Here is a 19,828-nt window from a genome sequence, read left to right on the forward strand (position 1 = left end):
ACCGAACACCTGATTTCTGCAACACAAGTGTTTTATTGAACAACAATAAATCTTAAGCTCACATGTATTTTCAGTGCATTACCTGAATTGCAAATATGAATAAATGTTAGGACTCAGCACTTCACTGTTCAGATACAACTTCAACTGTATTCTCACTCTGTTTTTCCACTTTTTCACTGTTATAATTGTATCGAGTGTTATAACACCAATAACTGTAGCTCAAAATCAAAGAAAACAAAAAAACCTACAAAATATTTAGATAATTAAGTCATTTTTCAATAGTATAAGTTACAAAAAAAATTAAGAATTCTTTATAGCACATCCGCTTAAAACTTAAATGAAGTCATTTAATATTTCTGAATATAATATTTAGGGTATGAATCACTACAACCATCTGAACCCTGACAATCTAAGTTCTATCATCCTCATTTCCTAATACACTTAAGCATTTGTTGGACCATATTTACTTTTTTATTTTACTACTTTCATTTAAAAGAATAAGTCGCTAACATACCCTTGCTCACACTGTACGCCAGCATCTTTGTTGCACAGTTTTCTCCCCACATCTTCACCGCCTATTTTCTATAAAAATAGAACATTAGGAATACTAAAAAAGATAAATTGATCCAGTTTGACACCGTTCCTTCAATAAAGCAGCACTGGCAGAGCAGACTAGCTTTGCCTACTGTGCATTATCGTCTAAAAGCAAAATACATCAGGCACCAACCAACACAGCAAAACTGATACTTGTTATGCAAACAAGTATCCCTCCTACTGTTTACTATGTTTTCACAGTTATTTAAATGTTACTATCAGAGTATTACACATAATAAAACCTATTAAAACTGCATTATTATCAAACTGGTGGTAACAATTCATTTTCTGACCATATAATTAATTACCAAGGAACTACAGCAGCATCACTGTTAAGAAAAAACTACTCAACTGAATTTCTCAGGGAAACACAAAAAAACATTTAATTACATTAAAATAAATATAAGGAATGCTAGCATCTGTTGCAGTCTAAAGGACCCTGCCTACCTTTAAATCAAAAAGAGAATGTTTTTATTTTCCCATTCATAAAATCTGACTTAAATTTTGGATCATAACCTTACATTGAAAAGAAACAAAGACAAACATAAATGGGTAAAAGGACCAAAACAAAGACAGAAGAGAAAACTGAAGCAAAAGAAAACAAATGGGGTGAGTTAAGAAACCAACAATTACTTCCAGCACCACAGTCCCACAGCAGTAACTCTCGGTAATGAGAGACCAACAGAAGTGGCAAGTTGCAAACAACTGTGGAAATGCAGCAGGTCGGAAGTAAGACTCTCCATACAGTATAAGGTGAAACTGACTGCAGTGCTACCTCCCAACTCAGCAGAGTCTTCAGAAACAATGCAGTTTTTTTCTTCATATGAATCTATGCTAGTCAGCTACTATATGTTAAAAATTAGGCAAACACTTTTAACATTTAGTGAGGCTCAAAAGTATACTAAGCCTTGTCATGTGTTTTATCATCAACATTGATTTCTACCTTGTGTTACATCTGATAGGCAGAGGCTGCTAATTACTTTGGTTTGAGAAATTAGTCCCTGTCTGGTTACTTTAAAAGTTTTCTCATTACATTTATCGTAGGTCCTCTGTACCCTGTCCCAAAATGGTTCCAGTGGTTTATGTAATTAAAGAGCTGATACAATTTATTTCGTTTCTCAAATCCTGGAGCTTTGGGTATTTTACTGTGATAGGCAGAGAAAAATGAGCTGCTAAACCCACCAAACATTCCAGCAATGGCCAGTTCAAACTCTGAATGGCCATAGAAGGAAGCAGGGTCAAAGATGATCGGCCCAGAGTCATCCTCAGCCACATTTCCTGCCCACAGGTCCCCATGCAGTAGAGCAGGAACAATTTCTACATCAGAAAACATTTCAGGAATCTTTACCTAAAAGAATATGAACAAACATGTAAAAATAAAAGGGCTTAAAACAAAATATTAAATAAACAAAGTACAATAAGAAATAAGAGACCAAGCTGCTGAAATACCACCTGTTTTCAGTCCTCATTGAGCAATTTTGAAGTTGATGGCTATAAGCATAAACCTGAACTGTAAACCAGTAGTGTTTTGATTACTCTTGACAGAGCTTAGCAACTCATTTAATTCACATTCTAGTATCAACATCTACAATATTGTATTGTCTCTAAACATCAATAGTACAGTTGGTCACAAGAAATATAAAATAAATGGTTTCAGTGACAAAAGGGCAACAGTTGATATATAGAAACACATTTGTGCCATGAGCTTGAGGAAGAGAGCAATACCTTCCTCGTTGTTTCCTAATCACTGTGCAGAGTATGACTGAACCAATCTCAGCTGTAATCCTGGACCAACTAAAAATTCTGTCTGGCAGCAGAATGTTATGCAGTTTGCAACACCAAGTTCGTAGCATTTAACATATTACTATCAGCTATAATTGAAGACATACATGTCAGTGCAGACTTGCAGATTTATTTTCACTATCTTATTAAAAAAATAACCAAAAAATTTGGAAGAGTAGCATAAATTCTTTCCGTTGACTGAGTTGTTGGGTCAGCCACGAAGCTAAACCAGTTACTGTTGTTCATGAAAAGCTACGTAAGCCTGTTCTAAAATACATCTAAAATTCTACTGATACATATTTTGTAACATTCAAAAAAACACACACATTTAAGATACAGTTCATACCTTCAGCTGTGACCAAAGCTCTCTTGCTTCTCTATCTCCATAATCCTTTTCAATCAAATCCAGTTGAGCTTGGAGTCTGTGACGAATAAAGAAAGAAGGCCAGTCACTCTGCCATTCATTCACCTAGAAAACACGATGCAGACACTTAGAACTATTTCAAGATACACACAGACAATATTAATAATACATATCAAGTTGCTTGATACCGACACGACCTTGGCATTAGACATGTTAATTAGAATTCTATTAGTGATTCAGTTGATTGCTCAGTTTGAAGTGGTGCTTCCTTCCATGCCTAAGTGAGTCTGTCTTTCACATGAGGTGTAAGTTGAGGTTCTCCCTATTTTCATTCATTGACATTTTCTTAACATGTTATGGAGGTACAGGTTCTGGTGAGCCCATTTCATTGTTCCACATTATATTCCAAAGCCTTTCTGGAAATGCAAAAGGATTAGTTTATTTTTATTAGGCAATGTGTTTCTAATTGGGTATAAAGCTGTACTTAATGAGGTCTTTCAAACAATAGTATGCTGATTCAGTTAATTATTTAAGTAATATAACTATAAGTAATATAACTATTTAAGACCTATGCAGTAGGAGGAGGAAAACAAAGACATGGTTGAGGAAGAGATGCTTATTCTATTAAATATCACAAGGCTAAAGAACCATCAAATAATTTCAAATTCTTATTCAGTCCACTCTGTTTGCTTGTTACATGCATGGTAGCAAGCTACACACATTGAAGAGCCATCATATTTCCTTCATCATCGGGTCAAAATGAAAATATAAAAGCAGAATTATTATCCAAAAGCTGAAGGCCAATGAAACAAACCTTTATCTAAGGAGTTTACAGAGCCAAGTGAGTACATCAGTGTATGGGAACTGCTGAATCACAGCCTGAACCTCCAGTTGATCATCTGAGGCAAGCAATGAGTCAGCCCTGGGAGCACAGGTGAGGGCAATCCACCTGTGCTGCTGGAAGGGCAATCCACCTCTCCTAGCCCCATTTAAGAGCTGACTATCAGTGAGGAAGGATCTCTTTCTGGCAATCCCTTCTTTGCAGTTTTACAGTGAGCCCAGGACAAGGGTAAGCGCTCTATCTATTCTCTTTTTGCTATAATAACCTGCTTAGCCAAACTCTCTTGTTTATTTTATAATTATAACATCTGTATATTCATTGATTATACAGCCAGCTTTCACAAATGGGCAATGTACCTGTGCTATATAGCCACAGCAAGTGGCCTTATGGAATCCAAACTTATCCACGTACTGAAATTCAGAGTAACTGGCTCCTTTACCTAAGAAATAAACACAGGCAGTCTTGAGATCCTTATATAGCAAGGTTTGCAAACACAGGACTACATTTCAGATGATAGGCATAAAAAAAAATAAACATAAGTATGGGCAAATATAAGTTACAGTTTTTTCATTGTCTTAATGCCCTCTAAAAATGGAAAGAACATGAATAAACATGTAAGAATTCAAAGACTTAAATAAAGTACCAAAGCAAATAAGAGACTAAGCTGTTCCAATGCTACCCACATGATTTTGAAGTTGATGGCTACAAGCATAAACTGAAACTGCAAGCTAGTAATGAGTATTCTTGACAGAGCTTAGCAACTCATTGTCCTAGTACTGACTGTAGCCAGTATAACAACACACTACTAAACCACAGCCGAATGCATTATTTCTGTTTCAGTACACAAAAATCTATACTCTACCAATTGTATTTCCTTCCTTTCTCAATTTCTCTCCAAGTTTCTGGTTATAAAGATGAAGATCTGCTATCTGCTCTCCAAGCTTTGAAGAATATCTGGAGGATCAAAGAACAAAACAAAACTGAAACTAAACAAATGAACAAAACATTACAGGAAAAAACTCTCCGTTCACTATGACCAAGTGTAAGGTTTTGCACTGGACAGAAATAATAAAGTTCATGAGTACATAATAGGGAGCAAATAGCTAAACAAAAACTCTGATTATATGTGATAGTAAAAAGGGATAAATTATGTTCTTGGAAAAAAAAAAACACCCACAAGGTTGCGTGCATAAATGTAGAAACATCAATCTTGATAAGCACTTGCTGTATCTCTGACCAAGTGCCATGGTTTAACCCAATAGACAGATAAGCACCCTTCACTCATTCTCCCCATAGAGATGGGGGAGAGCATCAAGAAAAAAAACCAAAGCAACAAAACTCATATTCAAGATAAAGGCCAGAGGATGTACAAAACAAGTGATGCACAACATAAACGTTGTATGCAGTGTAATGCTCACCACCTGCAGGCTGATACCCAGCCAGACCCTGAGCAGTGCCTCCCATTCCCTGCCCAACTCCCCCAGTGTTTCTGTTTCATTTCTTGTGTACCCCAGCCTCCTCCCTGCAGGGCAGTGTGAGAAGCCAACAAAGTCCTTGACTTAATATAAGCACTGCTCTGCAACGACAGCGTTATCAACAGTATTCTCATCTAAAACACAGCAGCATAGCAGGTACAAGGAACAAAATTAATTTGTTCCCAGCTGCAATGAGGACAGGAAATGTAATATATAAGAAAATATTCCAAAAAAAAAAGAGAAAAAGAGGTACAGATGTACATACTTGTTGAGGTGCTTCATCTTAAGGTACTCCATGACAAACATTGCTCCTCCCCCAGGAAGGTCAATTACTTTAATAGGCTGAGGCACTCTCACAATATTGGTTTTCTGAATTGCTTCTAAACTTGCCATTTCCCCCTCAAACATTTTTCTAGCCTGTCAAGGAAAAACAGCTAAAATCAGCTGAAATAGAGATGTTTGCAGCAAGTACTTCAGGAGAAAAAAAAAAAAAAAAAGTATTTACAGATGTACAGCAATTAAGTTTATCTTGGTAAAAAGAATGTAGCTTTCAATCCATACAATGAGACTTCAGTACCTTATTTTGTTTATTATTCTTCATTTTCTGTGCCAATCAGTTCCAGGGTAGTGGGATATGTAATATTCCACCTTGAACTCCCAGTTGTTTATGGAGATAAACTACTCAGACATAACAGGATCTCTAAGGATAAAACCCAAGACATCTTCCTTCAAAACCACAGTTGGCCACTACTAAATGAAATAAAGGACTGAATCCTTAAGCTGGTTCTCATTTCCATACAGGCCAATGGCCACCAGATGAAATGAAAGTACAAAGTCTAAGCCTGTACTCTGCAGTTTTGAAGGGAAGATGTTGTTTTTCACAGCAGTTTTAAGGTGCTTTAAGATATTGATATTTTAGATATTGATAAAGCAAGCTTTCTGCTGCAGTGTATTGCAAAAAAATAAAACCAAAACCACCAATTGAGTACTGCATTCATTTAGTAACTGAAAAGCCAAGAGCTCGGCCTGAGCATTTGCAAGAATCTTATGGTAGAAAATCCAACCAAGGGGAAGTTTGAAACCTTTACAGCTTAAAACAAACAAACCAAATCATCCGAGCAAAAAAAAGCCCCATGAATTTTAGCACTGACATTCTGTTTTCCTCCCTTCCCATAGAAATATGAAAAGGAATGCAGTGAATGCAAATTCAGCTTTAGGCTTTTCCAAACTAAGTGCTACAATAACAGCTCTGTACTCAGCCCCTTGTTTACATGTAACAATGACAATTCCTGTTGTTATAATCACCATGCATTACATCTCATTTACCATTAGCTAAACTCACTATGTTAACACCTGAGGTAAAGTAGCCCACAGCTTTTAAAAGAAAACTGAAACGAAAGCTGAAATCAGTCAGCCTGGAAATGCAGAACTCTAAATCATCCATCATCTGTTCTTACAAGAGAAAAGCTCTCTACATACAATAACATTGATAGTTAAATATCTGCTAGCATTAACCTGAGGCTTGTGGTTGATTTTAACAAATACTCGTCCACTGTCTGTTTCATAAGCTTGGCCTTGGCTAATATATCCTCCTCCCGAGCTCCCAAAGGCCTTCAGAACTGAAGTTTTCAATTCTGTTTTCAGGATCTTTTCCATGGTAATTCCCAGGCTTCTGCAATTGTCTCCTGCTAAATCCAGTGCAAAACAAGATTAAAGGTTTGGCTCCTTCTTTCACTGTCACGCTGCTATGAGGCAGGAGGGGCCATCCACCAAATTAAAAAAATAGCAGCCCAAAAAAAACAAGTGAATCCAGAGATAACGTTCCAACACGCCTTGCTTCCCGTCAGCTCGCATAGGAGAAAAAAACATTCGCAGAATCAGATTGAGAGGTGTGTCCTGGGTCCTTTCTCAACAGCGCTGGGAGCTGCTGGTATTTGTAGTTTGAACCCGTTTTTCTTTTTTAAGCTGTTTGCTTTGGTGGAAGAGTAATTCTTACACAAATCCACTAGAGGGGGTTTAAATGCAGCGCTACCAATCGCGCTCGGCTGTGGCGTTGTTGCGGTGCTTAAAGACACCAGCAACGAATTGTTGGTCTGCTGTTAAATCACACCGCTGACTGTAAGCCAACCAACACAAACATATAAAGTATTTCGTTTTGTCTCTGCTTTGCACGGACTGGAGTTCTGCTGTCGTTGCTGAGATATCAGGACATAATCTTGCAAGAAACAAGAGCTTTTTATTGCCTGAAAGTAATTTCAATGCAGTGAAATAGCGAGGTGCTTGTGGCTGGATGTTACAAAGTGAAAATTTAGAGTAAAAACAAATTTCAGACGTTACTGTTCCTATGTGCTTCTCCTGATCTAATGTGATTTTTTAGAAAATAATCTCACTTTTTTATCTTATTTCATAATCTGTAACATGCAGAAAGAAGAGCCCTTGGTGCCACTCAATTTAATCTCTTAATGCTCAGAATGCACAGACAACCTCAGTTATAAAGTACACTATTCCTGGAACCCAGATTCTACATTTTTTGCTCAAATAACAGAGTATCCCTATTTATATAGCTACGACTGAGACCCAGGAAACCACAATCTGGCAGTTCCTGTTTCAGATCCAAGCTTCCATAACCTGGCTGGACCTTTGCATTATATGCCTGAAGTAACAAGTGGATGTTCTGGCAATCCTTCTATGAAGTCCAGCTGTAATATTTTATAAGGACCACAGCACTGATATATTAGCTGTAAAATAAATCAATAGAGTTACAGAAAGCGGTGTTGGGGAAAGGTAAAGTCAGCACTTTCTCTAGGAGCCTTATGCAGCTTGTCCACACATGCTCATGGAGAACCTGTGCCTAAGAGCAGGCACAGATTGCAGAAGCAAGCAACTACACAGAGACCAAAGAAAGCCTAAAAGCCAGGAGCTCAGTGTGGACATTAAACTACAGTTAGCCAGTGCACATGCACTCAAAGCAACTCGATTCATGGTTGTGAATTTCAAACGCTTTGAGGCCATTAGATCATATGACTGATTCACAGACAGCACAAATATAAAGCCATTTGAATTTCAGGTATATGAAGCCCTAAGGAGAACTCTACCATTAGAGCTATGATCTCCAACTGCTGAAAACAGGGAATCATATCAGAAGTTTCAACTGAGCATCTGGGGAAAGAAGTGAAGTTCTTTGTTTGGTTGCTTTTTGTTTTTTCCAACAAAACAGACAATGAACAAGGGACCCTTTTTTACTTCAAAGGAATATGTATCATATGCCATTCTTCCATTTACCTGTTAGGAACAATTTAAAAAAAGATAATAGATTTAATCCACAATGTTACTATTGAAGCTCAATTTTCTGCTATCTAGCATACCATAGATTTCTCTTCTACTGTTTCCAGCAAAGATGTCAATATTTATTTATTAAAACACTTCTTCCAGCATTCTAATGTTTTTGTTTAAACCAGGAATAGGATTGTGTTAATCCAAACCTATCACATCACTTACATAGTAGCCAAGAGACAGGCCAGACTTCTGTTTGCTTCAAGTCTCGATCAATACTTAACCAGAAATGTGCAGGTGAATGCTCTAGTTTCTTAACATTTCTGTTCATCCAGACAAGAAGCATAATACCAAACACAAAATGAAACAATTCATAAGCATCCCAGATGTGCCTGAAGGAAATGCTTTAGCACACCCAGTAGTGCCCAACTGCAACCTCCACACATGGTCACTTCAGCAGCACAGTCAAATCCCACGAGTGCTCCAGCTTCCTGGTTTGAGACTTGTCCTCATGTTATGCTGTACTGCAGGTTGCAATTGTTCTGTTTCCCTTCTCTTTTCTTCTTGTTTTGCTCATTATTATGTCTAACATCTGTTTTCAGATACCTCAGGATATACAGAAAACAGATATTCCAGTGCATGCCAAGAAAAAGATGGGTTTTGTCCTTTGGGAGAAAATCATCTGAAGAATCGTAAGAAAAAAAATAATAATAAAAAAAGATACATAATGCAGTCTAAGTCAAAAACAGAAAAAGATTTTTCACCATAGAAAAACCTCCATTCTTTTGACAGACATCACTGTTGCTCAGTTAAGAGCTATCCAAGGACAATTCAGAGCTCCTTTAATAGTGCAGATCCTATCTTCAATAGAATAGCACAGGCTGTAGCTCAGTATAAATTATCTCGGGAAATTTCAGTTAATTTCTTGAGATTTAATCCAGTCCTTGATGAAATTAAATAGCAGCTATTTAGTTTCTGGTGTACTTTAATTATCAGATGCTTTCTCCTTAAACCCTGGCACAAACAGTGCCTACAAAACAAGCTATGTATCACTTCCCCAACTTTCATTTCCACTACAGCAGTCCAACACGAGTTAAACCACCAGATCAATTATGGAACAATAGCAAAGATGAAAAGCAGGAAGAGAAACAGTAGTAGAGAGCAACATTCCTACCTGCAGGAGAGAGGACACAAAACCAAAGAGATGGCAATGACAAAGAACAGGGCACATAGGAACTGTAAGTAATGCAGCAGAAACAGAGGCTCAAAGCAGGTGCATGTTCATTAGGACAAACCATGGAACGGATTTGCCCAGGGCAGTTGTGCAGCCCCCACAATTGGAAGTCTTCATAATCAGAGCAGATAAAGACTTGAATACCTTGGCCTGTCCTCATCGTTCTGCCTGCCTTAAGAACCAAGCTGAACCAGATGACCCAACCTAAACTTTCCTAGAAACTGATGTTATTGAAATTACGCACAAATTAAATCCCACCTCACTAAAGAAATTCTTATGGAGGTAATTTCAAAGTGTTTGGTTGCTGTTTGTTTTAAGATAAAGATGCAGAAGACCTGATATTCAAAGTATTGAAAATCAACAGTAAGATGCGTGAATACTGAAATAAGTGCCATTAACATGGACTGAAAATAACATCTTGAGATGCCTTAATCTCTGTGTGCTACACATGCAGCGTGAGCCACCTTGAGAAAGGACCAGTAACATCTCAGTGAGTTTCCACAAGGGTCCTACACTGCATTTAAAATAACAGCTTGTGTTGTTGCTTTTTTTTTTTTAAATCTTTTTTCCTTGTTCACATAGGAAAGCAGAGTCAGCAGAGCTATGATATAGAACAAGGAAATACTAAATGAGAGTATAGGTAGAAGGAAACACACCTGCCATATTCAGAATGTATGGAAGAAGCTAAGAGGAAGAACAAGTTGGGAAGGAAAAGCAGGACACACCATGAAACTATGAGATAAATAGCGGCACATTGGGACACAAAACAGAACAGAATGATCAAAGACAAGAATTAAGAGTGGTACTACATAATATTCATATGTAAAAAAAAATATTACCTTATGGAACTGGAGCAGTTTCTTCCTTAGGTTTCACCAGCAGCTTGCTTTCAGAAAATATCTCATCCACTTCCCCATCCTCTAGTTAAACTGCTGTTTTTGAGAATGCAGACCCATGGTATCCATGCTATAGTTCTCTGTTACATTCTGTTTCTATTCCTCTTTACATACCCCTGTCATTTTAAAATGGTACTTAAAACAGCTTAAAAAAAAAACACAAAAAAAAACAAAGACCAACCCTAATATGCTGAAAACTAAAACTCTAAGCAGAATTGTTTTCATTTGCCTAACCTACATACAATGCAATTTTCCTTCAATCACAAAAATATTTTTTGTTCTATTTTGGGAAAAGGTCATCTCTGAAGGTTTAGCATTCATCACTCCTGCCTATGGCTACAGAAAATCCACTTTTGTTATGATTAGGAGGTGAGAAGTTAAAAGTACTTAACTATTTTAGCAACATAAAAGATGGTGAAGATTTGTTGAAGATTCACAAACCCAGCAATTTTGTTAAGTAACTTTTGCCTTTTTAGGAAGATATATGAAAAAGAGCTATTAAAAGATCTAAACAGATTGAGTACTGACAACAATTCTTCAATCAGCCGTGTTATGGAACGTGAAGTTTGCAGGATTGGTGTAAGAACACGGGCACAGTGGGTGCAGTTCATCAACAGTATCCACATAGCTGACAAAACACACAGCTTAAAAACTTTGTAGCAGTTGAGGTCCTATCTGCATGTGAATAACTAGTTACGCTTTTTCCAGTGACAGGGTACTCCAAATTAAGATGTATGGCCGGGCTTCCATCGCTGTCTTCATTGACCACCGTGTCCAACAAACTAAGGACTTAACATTCCCCAAGAATGAAAGCAGGCTGTAATGTTTTAATTCAGAAAAGAGAGACAATGATAAGCAATAGGGAAAACTTTTTATTATGAAACAAGACAAAAGGAACAGCTATTCTACCAAGCAAGGCTTTACAACTTTTTGCAGCAGAAGTTCAACAGCCAGTGAGTACAGCGGTAGAACTATGCAAAGTTATATCAAGTGATTGGCTTCTCTAAAATTGCTTCCAATCCTTACAAATAACTGCAAAACCAACAACTAGAAAACTTTCAATCATCTTCGAATATCCAGTGAAAAAATATTTTTAATTCAAATCATTCCCAAACACTTAAAGTTCATGTTAGGAGTCGTGCACTTATCTCACCAACCTGGCACTCCTGCACTGCAATTTCATTACCAGCCTATACCAACAACAGCAGGATTACAGTTTTGGTATTATCTTGAAAGTGCAACAAGCAGCTAATCTGCAAAGCTATCATTAAATCATTTCTGGCAGTGATGAAGAGTTGCTGTTCTGTAAGTTACATTTTAACTTCTTTTGGCTCCGTGTCTCTTATCCCAACCAAGAGCTAAAAAGTGCACTTAATGGGTACTGAAAAAAACAAGTTAACTTACGGCACCTGTAAGCTAAACTACATAACTTATGTGAGGAATATGCCACAATTTGATAGCATTACCCTGTGGGCAATGACAGCAATCAAGAAGTGCACCTTCCTGATAATGAGAGAGTGCCTCTTCACATGATGTCCACAAGTAGAGCGTCTTACTTGAGAAAAACTGCTTTAAGAGTGTATGCTATCAGACAAAAGTGTAACTCAGAAAACAGAGCTAGTTTCAGTGAAAATAAAATTACTCTAGGTGGGAACTGGGGAACTGGCAGCTGGCAAGCACAGAACAGCCTACAGGAAGGTCATGTGGCATCAAAACGCGCATCAAAAAATACAAATTTCACACTGCTTTTCAACAGAACGAGAAGCAGTCTCCATTAAATGAAATTGCATTAACAAAATGATTAACAAGTCCAAATCTCTTTTTACAGTTTCAATTACACAATAGTCTTGTTGGCTGTCCAAATATTTTGTTAATACTGTTTCCATGCACCTAACCAGAAATTAAGACTTGAAGGAATCTGAGAGGCCTACCATGGAACAGGCAGGAGGAACAGCAAAAAACAAGCAGCAAATTTTCTAGCCATCTGCTCAGTAATTAAGAAAAGCAGATCTCCATTTCACAAACACTCCTCTAATATTTTCCATTAGAGTACAAATGCAATCCCTGGCATTTCTCTACTCTTAAGAGCAACTGGTCCCTAAGAAATCTTACAAATAATTTACACTCGAGTGCTTTGATGTCTATTCACTTGCCTAGTCTCAAGCACACAACGCCTTCTTGACATCAATGGATCTTTTATACAACCAAATAAGCTCCTTCATTTCCCTCTCCAACTAAAACAGCTAAAAAGGGATGAATAAGCCATACCTGGTACTCACAAGGACTCATTGATTCTAGGTCTTAAGCTGGGCAATGGGGTCAAGGATCTAACAGCTATTTTAACATTGCCATCCCTGTAGTTGCATCACCAAGTGACACTTATCCAAGCAACACAGGCAGCATCCTGCTTGAGCAAGAAGAAGTCACTTCACCAGATTTCTCATAATGTTTAGAGAAGACCCTCTGTATCCTGAACCAAAATGGTTCCAATGGTTCATGTAGTGAAAAAGCTGATAAAGCTTTAGACGCTTTTCAAACCCTGGAGCTTTGGGAATTTTACTGTGATAAGCAGAGTAAAAAGAACTGCTGAAACCACCAAACATCCCAGCTATTGCAAGCTCATACTCTGAATGGCCATAGAAGGAAGCTGGATCAAAGATAACTGGACCAGAATCATCCTCTGCAACATTTCCTCCCCACAGATCTCCATGCAGGAGAGCAGGAACAATTTCTACATCACAGAACAAACTGGGTATCTTCAGCTGCAGGGGAAGAAAAGCAAGACATATCAGTAATAAATCCATGAGTGATTATAGGGTTTTATCCACATAGAAGCAAAGGTTGCTGAGCATGAATTCAACTTTCTTAAAAATCAGTTTAAAAAAATTAAGTTGGAACACCAGAGGACCTCATCAACAGAGATGCAGATTAATTAAAAGAATTTCTATTTTTACACAAAAGGAAGCAGATGAAAACCAGTCACTGAACTGTTCACGTGTTTTTTTTAGCATTCCAAATTTCAAAATGTAAAACTAAATTCAGCTACATAGCATTTAACAGATTTAAAAAATAATATTAAGCAAACTCACTTTATCATTATTAGAAAGCTCAGGATACTCCTGACAATCTTGAAAAGATTTCCACAAAACAGCACCCAAACGTCTAATAGTGCAGTCACTTAATCAGACACAAATCTTAAACAAAGAAGAGCATCCAGAACAGCACTCCAAATATACATTCCTCATCACAAATGTTTTTGAGGGAAAGAGAAATGTGACCTTGATCTAGAATTTCCCAGACAGTAAGGCCAAATGGCATTTGGCACACATTCATTTTAGAGTATAGGCTGACTTGCAAAAGCCAGTGAAACTCAGGCTAAATGGCATTTTAATGTCTAAAAGCTGGAGTCTTTGAGTGTCTTACCAACAGCACTGAGGCATAACAAGGAGGAACTCTGTTTTATGACAAGAAAATCTAAACAACTGAAAGAACTTTTACCTGAAGTCGTGCCCAAAGTTCTCTTGCTTCCCTGTCTCCTGAATTCTTTTCAATCATATCCATTTGGGGCTGGATTCTTTGTCTGGCAAAGAAAGTCACCCAGTCAGTCTGCCAGTCATTCACCTGAAGGAAGAGGATTGCAGATGTTGGTTCTGCATCACACAATAGACAGCTTTTCTTTTTTCAAATATAACTTTGGAGGAATATACAACTTTATGCTGAAAACACCCCGAATAGTAAATGTTATGATTTTAATAAAAAGTATCTTAAAATGTTAAAATAGGGGAAAAATACTGAGCAATAAAATACAAAGAAAAAGAAAAGGTATGGATGTCTAATGCATCTGTAAGTGGTGTCCAAGGCACAACTTTCTTTCACAGGCTAAACAACGCTTTTTCTTTTTAAAACGTCAGAGATAAATGAATTTCTATTACAATATTTGTGGCCCTTTGAAAAAAATAAAATAAAATTCTATCACTCTCATGAAGTGCAACCTACCTGTGGAAGATAGCCACAGCAGGTAACTGTATGAAAGCCAAATTGATCCACAAACTGGACTTCCATTTGCCCTTGCCCTTTACCTTTCAAACCAAAGACAAAAATCCAATACCAATGACAAGATTCTAAGCATCTAAATTACAAATGGACCTTAAAAACTACACAATGAAAGGTAGAAAGCTTTTCCTAGTGAGATTTTTAAATTGCATGTTATTATACTGCTCGTTACAATGGGTGCTGCTGTCAGTTAACTTTAGAGCTCAGTGTAAATTAACCACGTTATAAATTCATCACCAGATTTTGAGGTAGTAGATCTGCTCTAATATCCTGTCCTTGTAGAAGCCATGGTTCAGGATTTCAAGGGTCCAAACTGAACAATCATTTTGCTTACAGAAGTCCAAAATAGAACAAACAGAAGCAAAACAACAAACCCATCCCCACTGAGCCTGAGTGTTTCTTCCACAAATATTCTTAGGCCATCTTTAGTGGAAGAAGAAAATATATCCTGAAATAGCAGAAGCTAATTGAACTGTTTCATAAATTATTAACTAGGTTAAACTCATTCACAGCTGTGTACTGTACCAACTGTGCTCTCTTCTTTCTTCAGCTTCTCTCCAAGTTGCTGGTTATGAAGGTGGAGATCAGCCAGTTGAGTTCCAAGCTTTGATGAATGCCTAGAAACAAAAGCATCCTTAGCGAAGAAGAACTCAGACTCTTCTTTTTATCTGTCACTCATTCTGTCGTCTTCTCTCTAAAAGGCCTATGAGACCAAAGAGTATGATGGCCTTCATTGTATCTTCTCTTTTTAATTCTTAAATAACAGTTTGCCCTTTACACAGTTCAGGAAAGTCCTGCTGTAATTACAAACAACTCTCGCAGCCAATTGCCTCCCATGTGAATGACACTGTGCTACTTCTCCTGTCTCTCACCTCTCTCCCTAGTTCTAAAGGCAGTCGTGTAAGGCAAGGTCATTTCTCCATGTTCTTCTCATTAACACATATCATAGCAATCTCCTGAAATTTGTTGGTTGGGGATGCATTTCTACCCTTCTTCTTAGTCAGCAAAAACACAACAGAATTTCTGCTCCTCCTGTTGGAGCTCACCGAGTTGTCTTAACCAATTAGAAACTAAGCTGGCTGCAGAAATTCTGAGACTAAAACAGGAAATCAGCTATGCCCATCTCCTAATGAAACTGCAGGGAAATACTCATCGCTTTTTAAATTACTCAAGCATTTGTAACAAAGAAGGGCCAAAGGCTTAAAGCCATCAACATCGATGTGAGAACTATTGAAAAAATAAAATGAAATCTGGATGCAATCATGTTCGGAAGTAGCTTTCCATTTTCATGACAAGAAATAATAAACACTGCTTCTTATATCAAATACAAGCATATAAAACAGCTGACCAAATAAGTAGTTTACTGTAGTCCTTACTGTAAAAAACAACCATTTAAAAATAATTAAGTATTATAAAACTAAACAACACACACACTTACTGACGTATGACCTGACTTACTAGCTGAAGTATTCTGATGTACTTTATGTATTTTATATAGTTCTCTGCTACATAAATTCCTAGAAGTATCTTGACATGACACAAAAAAAATCCCCCCCCCTCCGAGAAAAAAGATATTTACAAGATATTTAATTGCCATGGCAGTCAACATTTCTGACAAAAGAAGCAATGATACTGCTGTGTTTTACCTGTTTAAGCCTCTCATTTCCAAATGTTCCATCACAAACAGAGTACTGACCCCAGGCAGGTCTATAACTTTGATGGGTTTAGGCACTTTTACTGTCTCTGTTTTCAGGATGGCTTCTAGACTTGCCATTTCTCCCTCAAACATTCTTCTAGCCTGTCAAATATTAAAGGAAAACATTAATCTCTATTAACACCAGTCACAGGTAGAGAAAATTATTTCATAAAACCAATCAAGGCTGTAAACACGAAATAAAAACAAAGAACAAGTAGGTTAATGCATGTACAAGACAGAGATAGACCCAAACAACCTCATCCGACAACCGGTTTAGAATTAGATTTCACTTCATAATGTGATTCCATTAAGGGGACTTAATTTCTGCCATGCTCTATAAACACAAAACCAACTTTGTCTGTTTACAGTAGAAAGAATATAACTCATGTATATAAAATGTAAGTGATATTTTATTAATTGACCATGAAGCAAATGAATAGAAAGATACATTTCTGCAATTATTATCCACTTTGAGTAACATTTATTCTCTTGAGCTTGTCCACTGACATCAGAGGCACTAATCACATGAAGAAACACTGCTCTAGAAGAGTTACACAGAGTTGCAGAAGACACATGGGAAATTGGCAATATTTGCTGAGGGTAAAAGCAATAAAATACAATGAATAAAACAGAAACAGAATACAAGCCCCATTACTAACACACAAAATACAGTGAGAGGATTGTTTACAACAGACATCGACTTAAAATTCCACAACCGAAAGATAAAAGAATGAAATATTGCTACAATGCCTTTGTTTGGAGGAAATCTGTAAACTCTGCAATTCTATCTACATCATCATAACAGTAGCTCTGTTATGATGACTCTAATAGTTAGAGTTAACTCTAATAGTTGGAAAAAAAAATAGCATTTTCTAGAGGATTTTGTTTTTTTAAAGAAACTGCTGATATATACACTGCACTGCATTACAACTGCTTGGCAAAGTTTGCTTTAATCAGCATTTGAAATCCACAGACACGAGCAAAATAATTATAATATTAAAAAAACAAACAAACAAACAATTACTGAATAGAAAACCTTTCCAGATCTTTTTCCATGGCCCTATCTCATAATTAACTGCACTGAATCCCTAAAAACACACTGAACAAAAGCCTCAGTAGAATGGCTGTGTTTCACAGAATCACAGAATCACAGAATGGCCAGGGTTGGAAGGGACCTCAAGGATCATGAATCTCCAACCCCCCTGCCACATGCAGGGCCACCAACCTCCATGTTTAATGCTAAACCAGGCTGCCCAGGGCCACATCCAACCTGGCCTTGAACACCTCCAGGGACGGGGCACCCACAACCTCCCTGGGCAGCTGTTCCAGCACCTCACCACTCTCTGGGTAAAGAATTTCCCCCTGATGTCCAACCTAAATCTCCCCTCCCTCAACTTAAAAACATTTCCCCTCATCCTACACATATCAACCCTTTCAAAGAGTTGATTCCCCTCCCCTCTGTAGGCTCCCTTTAGGTATTGAAATGCTGCAATGAGGTCACCCCACAGCCTTCTTTTCTCCAGGCTGAACAAGCCCAGCTCCCTCACCCTGTCTTCATAGGGGAGGTGCTCCAGTCCCCTGATCATCCTAGTGGCCCTCCTCTGGACCCTCTCCAACAGCAACAGTTTCAATTCAAAGCTGTTTCAGCCTCACACAGAGCACCACAGCCTGCCAGTGTTTTGCTTCCTTACCACCTACAGTGCATCAATCTTTGGTTCCCTGACACAATCAGGGAGCATCAACAAATTTAGAACCATCTATAGGTGCAAGCAAACTTTAAAAATGATTCTTTGTTATTAAATGCAAATAGAAGTTCTTTGGTTAGTCCAATGAAACTGTCCACTTGGCTGCCACAAGCACAGAGTACCTTTAAAGTAAATTCCACCCAATCTTGATTTTTTTATACAAGCACACCATATATGAATGCTGTGCTGTATCATCTGCCAAAGGCAGACGGTTACTTTCTACAGCAGCTGGCAACGGATGTTGAAAGAACAAAGCCGAAAGTCTTGGACAACTGCGCAACACATCATTGATTGTGAAAAGCTCCCTACTGAAGGAAACGAGTGGTTGTTAGCACAAATTAACACACATGTCCTCACTCAATACAGCTCTCTGGACACTTCCACAGCGCATGCAGCTGCAGCAATGCAGCACTGCTCCTGCCCTATATCAGAAACCAGCAGCAGGGGACAAGCTGCCAAACCAAGCAGATCTCCAAGCTCAGCAGCAGGCCAGCTCCTGGACTCCAGCTGCTTATCCGCTACCATCTGAGGCCAGCCGGCCAACCTCACCTCCCCCCTCACAAAGAGGCTCAGCCCGGCTCAGCCCAGCCCAGCCCAGCCCAGCCCGCCTCCAAGGAGCGGCCGCCCTCACAGAACCCCGCGCTGAACCAGAGGCTCGCCACACGCACCCCACCCTCAACCCCTCCCCCCCACCTCCGGCTTAGAGTTGCTCTTCACATACACCCGGCCGCCGTCCGTCTCATAGCTCTGGCCCTGGTTGATACAACCGCCCCCCGAGTGCCCGGTAGCGCGGAGCACCGAGGTGCCCAGCTCCCGCCTCAGCGCTTCCTCCATGCCGCCTGCCGCGACCAGCGCCCAACTGAGCATGCGCGGAGCGGCTGCGCGGTGCGACGGGGGGCGGGGCCAGCAAGATGGCGGCGTCGTGTGAGGTGAGGGGCGATGGCTGGCGAGGGCGCTGGGCGGTGCTGGGTGTAGCTAACGGGAGCGGGCTGGCTAAAGGCGAGCGCTCAGCTGTAACTTCTGAGGGCGATGGCCTTTGTTTTTGTGTTAGCTTCTCTGCAGTCCGTTAGTGTTGGACGTGAGTCAGCGTCGATCAGAGATAAACAGAAAATCCCTTTTCTTCCCATTAGACTTTTGAGGTGACCTTGTAGGTAAATTCGTTAAATATTTAGTCAACTTTATCGAAAATACAAGTTTCCAAGTGTAGAAGCTGGAAGAGTTCCTATTAATCCTTTTTCTTCAGGTCTCTGTTAGTCTGAGATATGTATTTTGATTTTATATACATATTTTTATATTATATATTATGTTTTATATATTTTAATAAATTATTTTCTTAATGCATGTGGTCTGACTGGTTTCAGTAGAAGAACTGAAATTCCTTCTTCCCAGAAATGTCCCTACTTTTCATTTTCAAGCCTTCCCATATGTCTTTATTATTCATTTTCTTTTCAGCTGCACCATCTTTATGGACAAACTGATGTGTTGGAGTTTGGCAGGATGTCTGGATTTATAGCAGTCCAGACAGAACTACCTTGAATGTTTTTGCTATGCTGATACACTTCTGTCTTCTTCTACAGTGCCTGCAGAGATCAGCTGTGTGCTGCGTTTGTACCAAATCCAAACCTTGTGCTCTATACCATCTTATGACATTCATTGTACCATAATTGTTTCTGTGCTTGATGTATTTACTTCCTTGGAAAGCACACTGTGTGAAGATACCATCAAGAGCAAATGAGCCACACGTTTTGCGCACAAGAAATGTGACATCTCCGTTTTGTCAGATTTACTGCATGTACCAAGACTATTCACGTGGCGGGTTTGCATTGTAATTGGTGCTTTTTAGAAGTACATATTTGTTGTCAGTCTGAAAAAATT

The 19,828-nt window shown here is 38.6% G+C and overlaps 2 protein-coding genes across 3 annotated transcripts; both read right to left on the bottom strand.

The window, feature by feature from the left end:
* Positions 1-8: 8 nt before the first annotated feature.
* FN3K (fructosamine 3 kinase) lies at positions 9-7,041 on the bottom strand. Its single transcript, XM_048965453.1, has 6 exons — positions 6,572-7,041; positions 5,322-5,473; positions 4,444-4,535; positions 3,938-4,020; positions 2,723-2,845; positions 9-1,942 (listed from the first exon to the last, which is right to left on the bottom strand). Exons 1-6 carry the CDS (start codon positions 6,710-6,712, stop codon positions 1,604-1,606), a joined length of 930 nt encoding a protein of 309 aa, XP_048821410.1. The 5' UTR covers positions 6,713-7,041; the 3' UTR covers positions 9-1,603.
* A 4,270-nt stretch (positions 7,042-11,311) lies between these two features.
* Positions 11,312-18,838, bottom strand: LOC125702327 (fructosamine 3 kinase related protein). 2 transcript variants are annotated; one of them, XM_048965451.1, is made up of 6 exons: positions 18,647-18,838; positions 16,159-16,310; positions 15,038-15,129; positions 14,456-14,538; positions 13,958-14,080; positions 11,312-13,221 (listed from the first exon to the last, which is right to left on the bottom strand). In XM_048965451.1, the coding sequence occupies exons 1-6, from the start codon at positions 18,818-18,820 to the stop codon at positions 12,883-12,885; spliced, it is 963 nt and encodes a 320-aa protein (XP_048821408.1). In that variant the 5' UTR covers positions 18,821-18,838; the 3' UTR covers positions 11,312-12,882. The 2 variants fall into 2 exon arrangements, with proteins under 2 accessions (XP_048821408.1, XP_048821409.1); XM_048965452.1 differs by having other exon boundaries at positions 18,675-18,804.
* Between the last annotated feature and the right edge of the window lie 990 nt (positions 18,839-19,828).

The sequence above is a fragment of the Lagopus muta genome, chromosome 18, assembly GCF_023343835.1.
Source record: "Lagopus muta isolate bLagMut1 chromosome 18, bLagMut1 primary, whole genome shotgun sequence".
In the NCBI taxonomy this organism is placed as follows: domain Eukaryota; kingdom Metazoa; phylum Chordata; class Aves; order Galliformes; family Phasianidae; genus Lagopus; species Lagopus muta.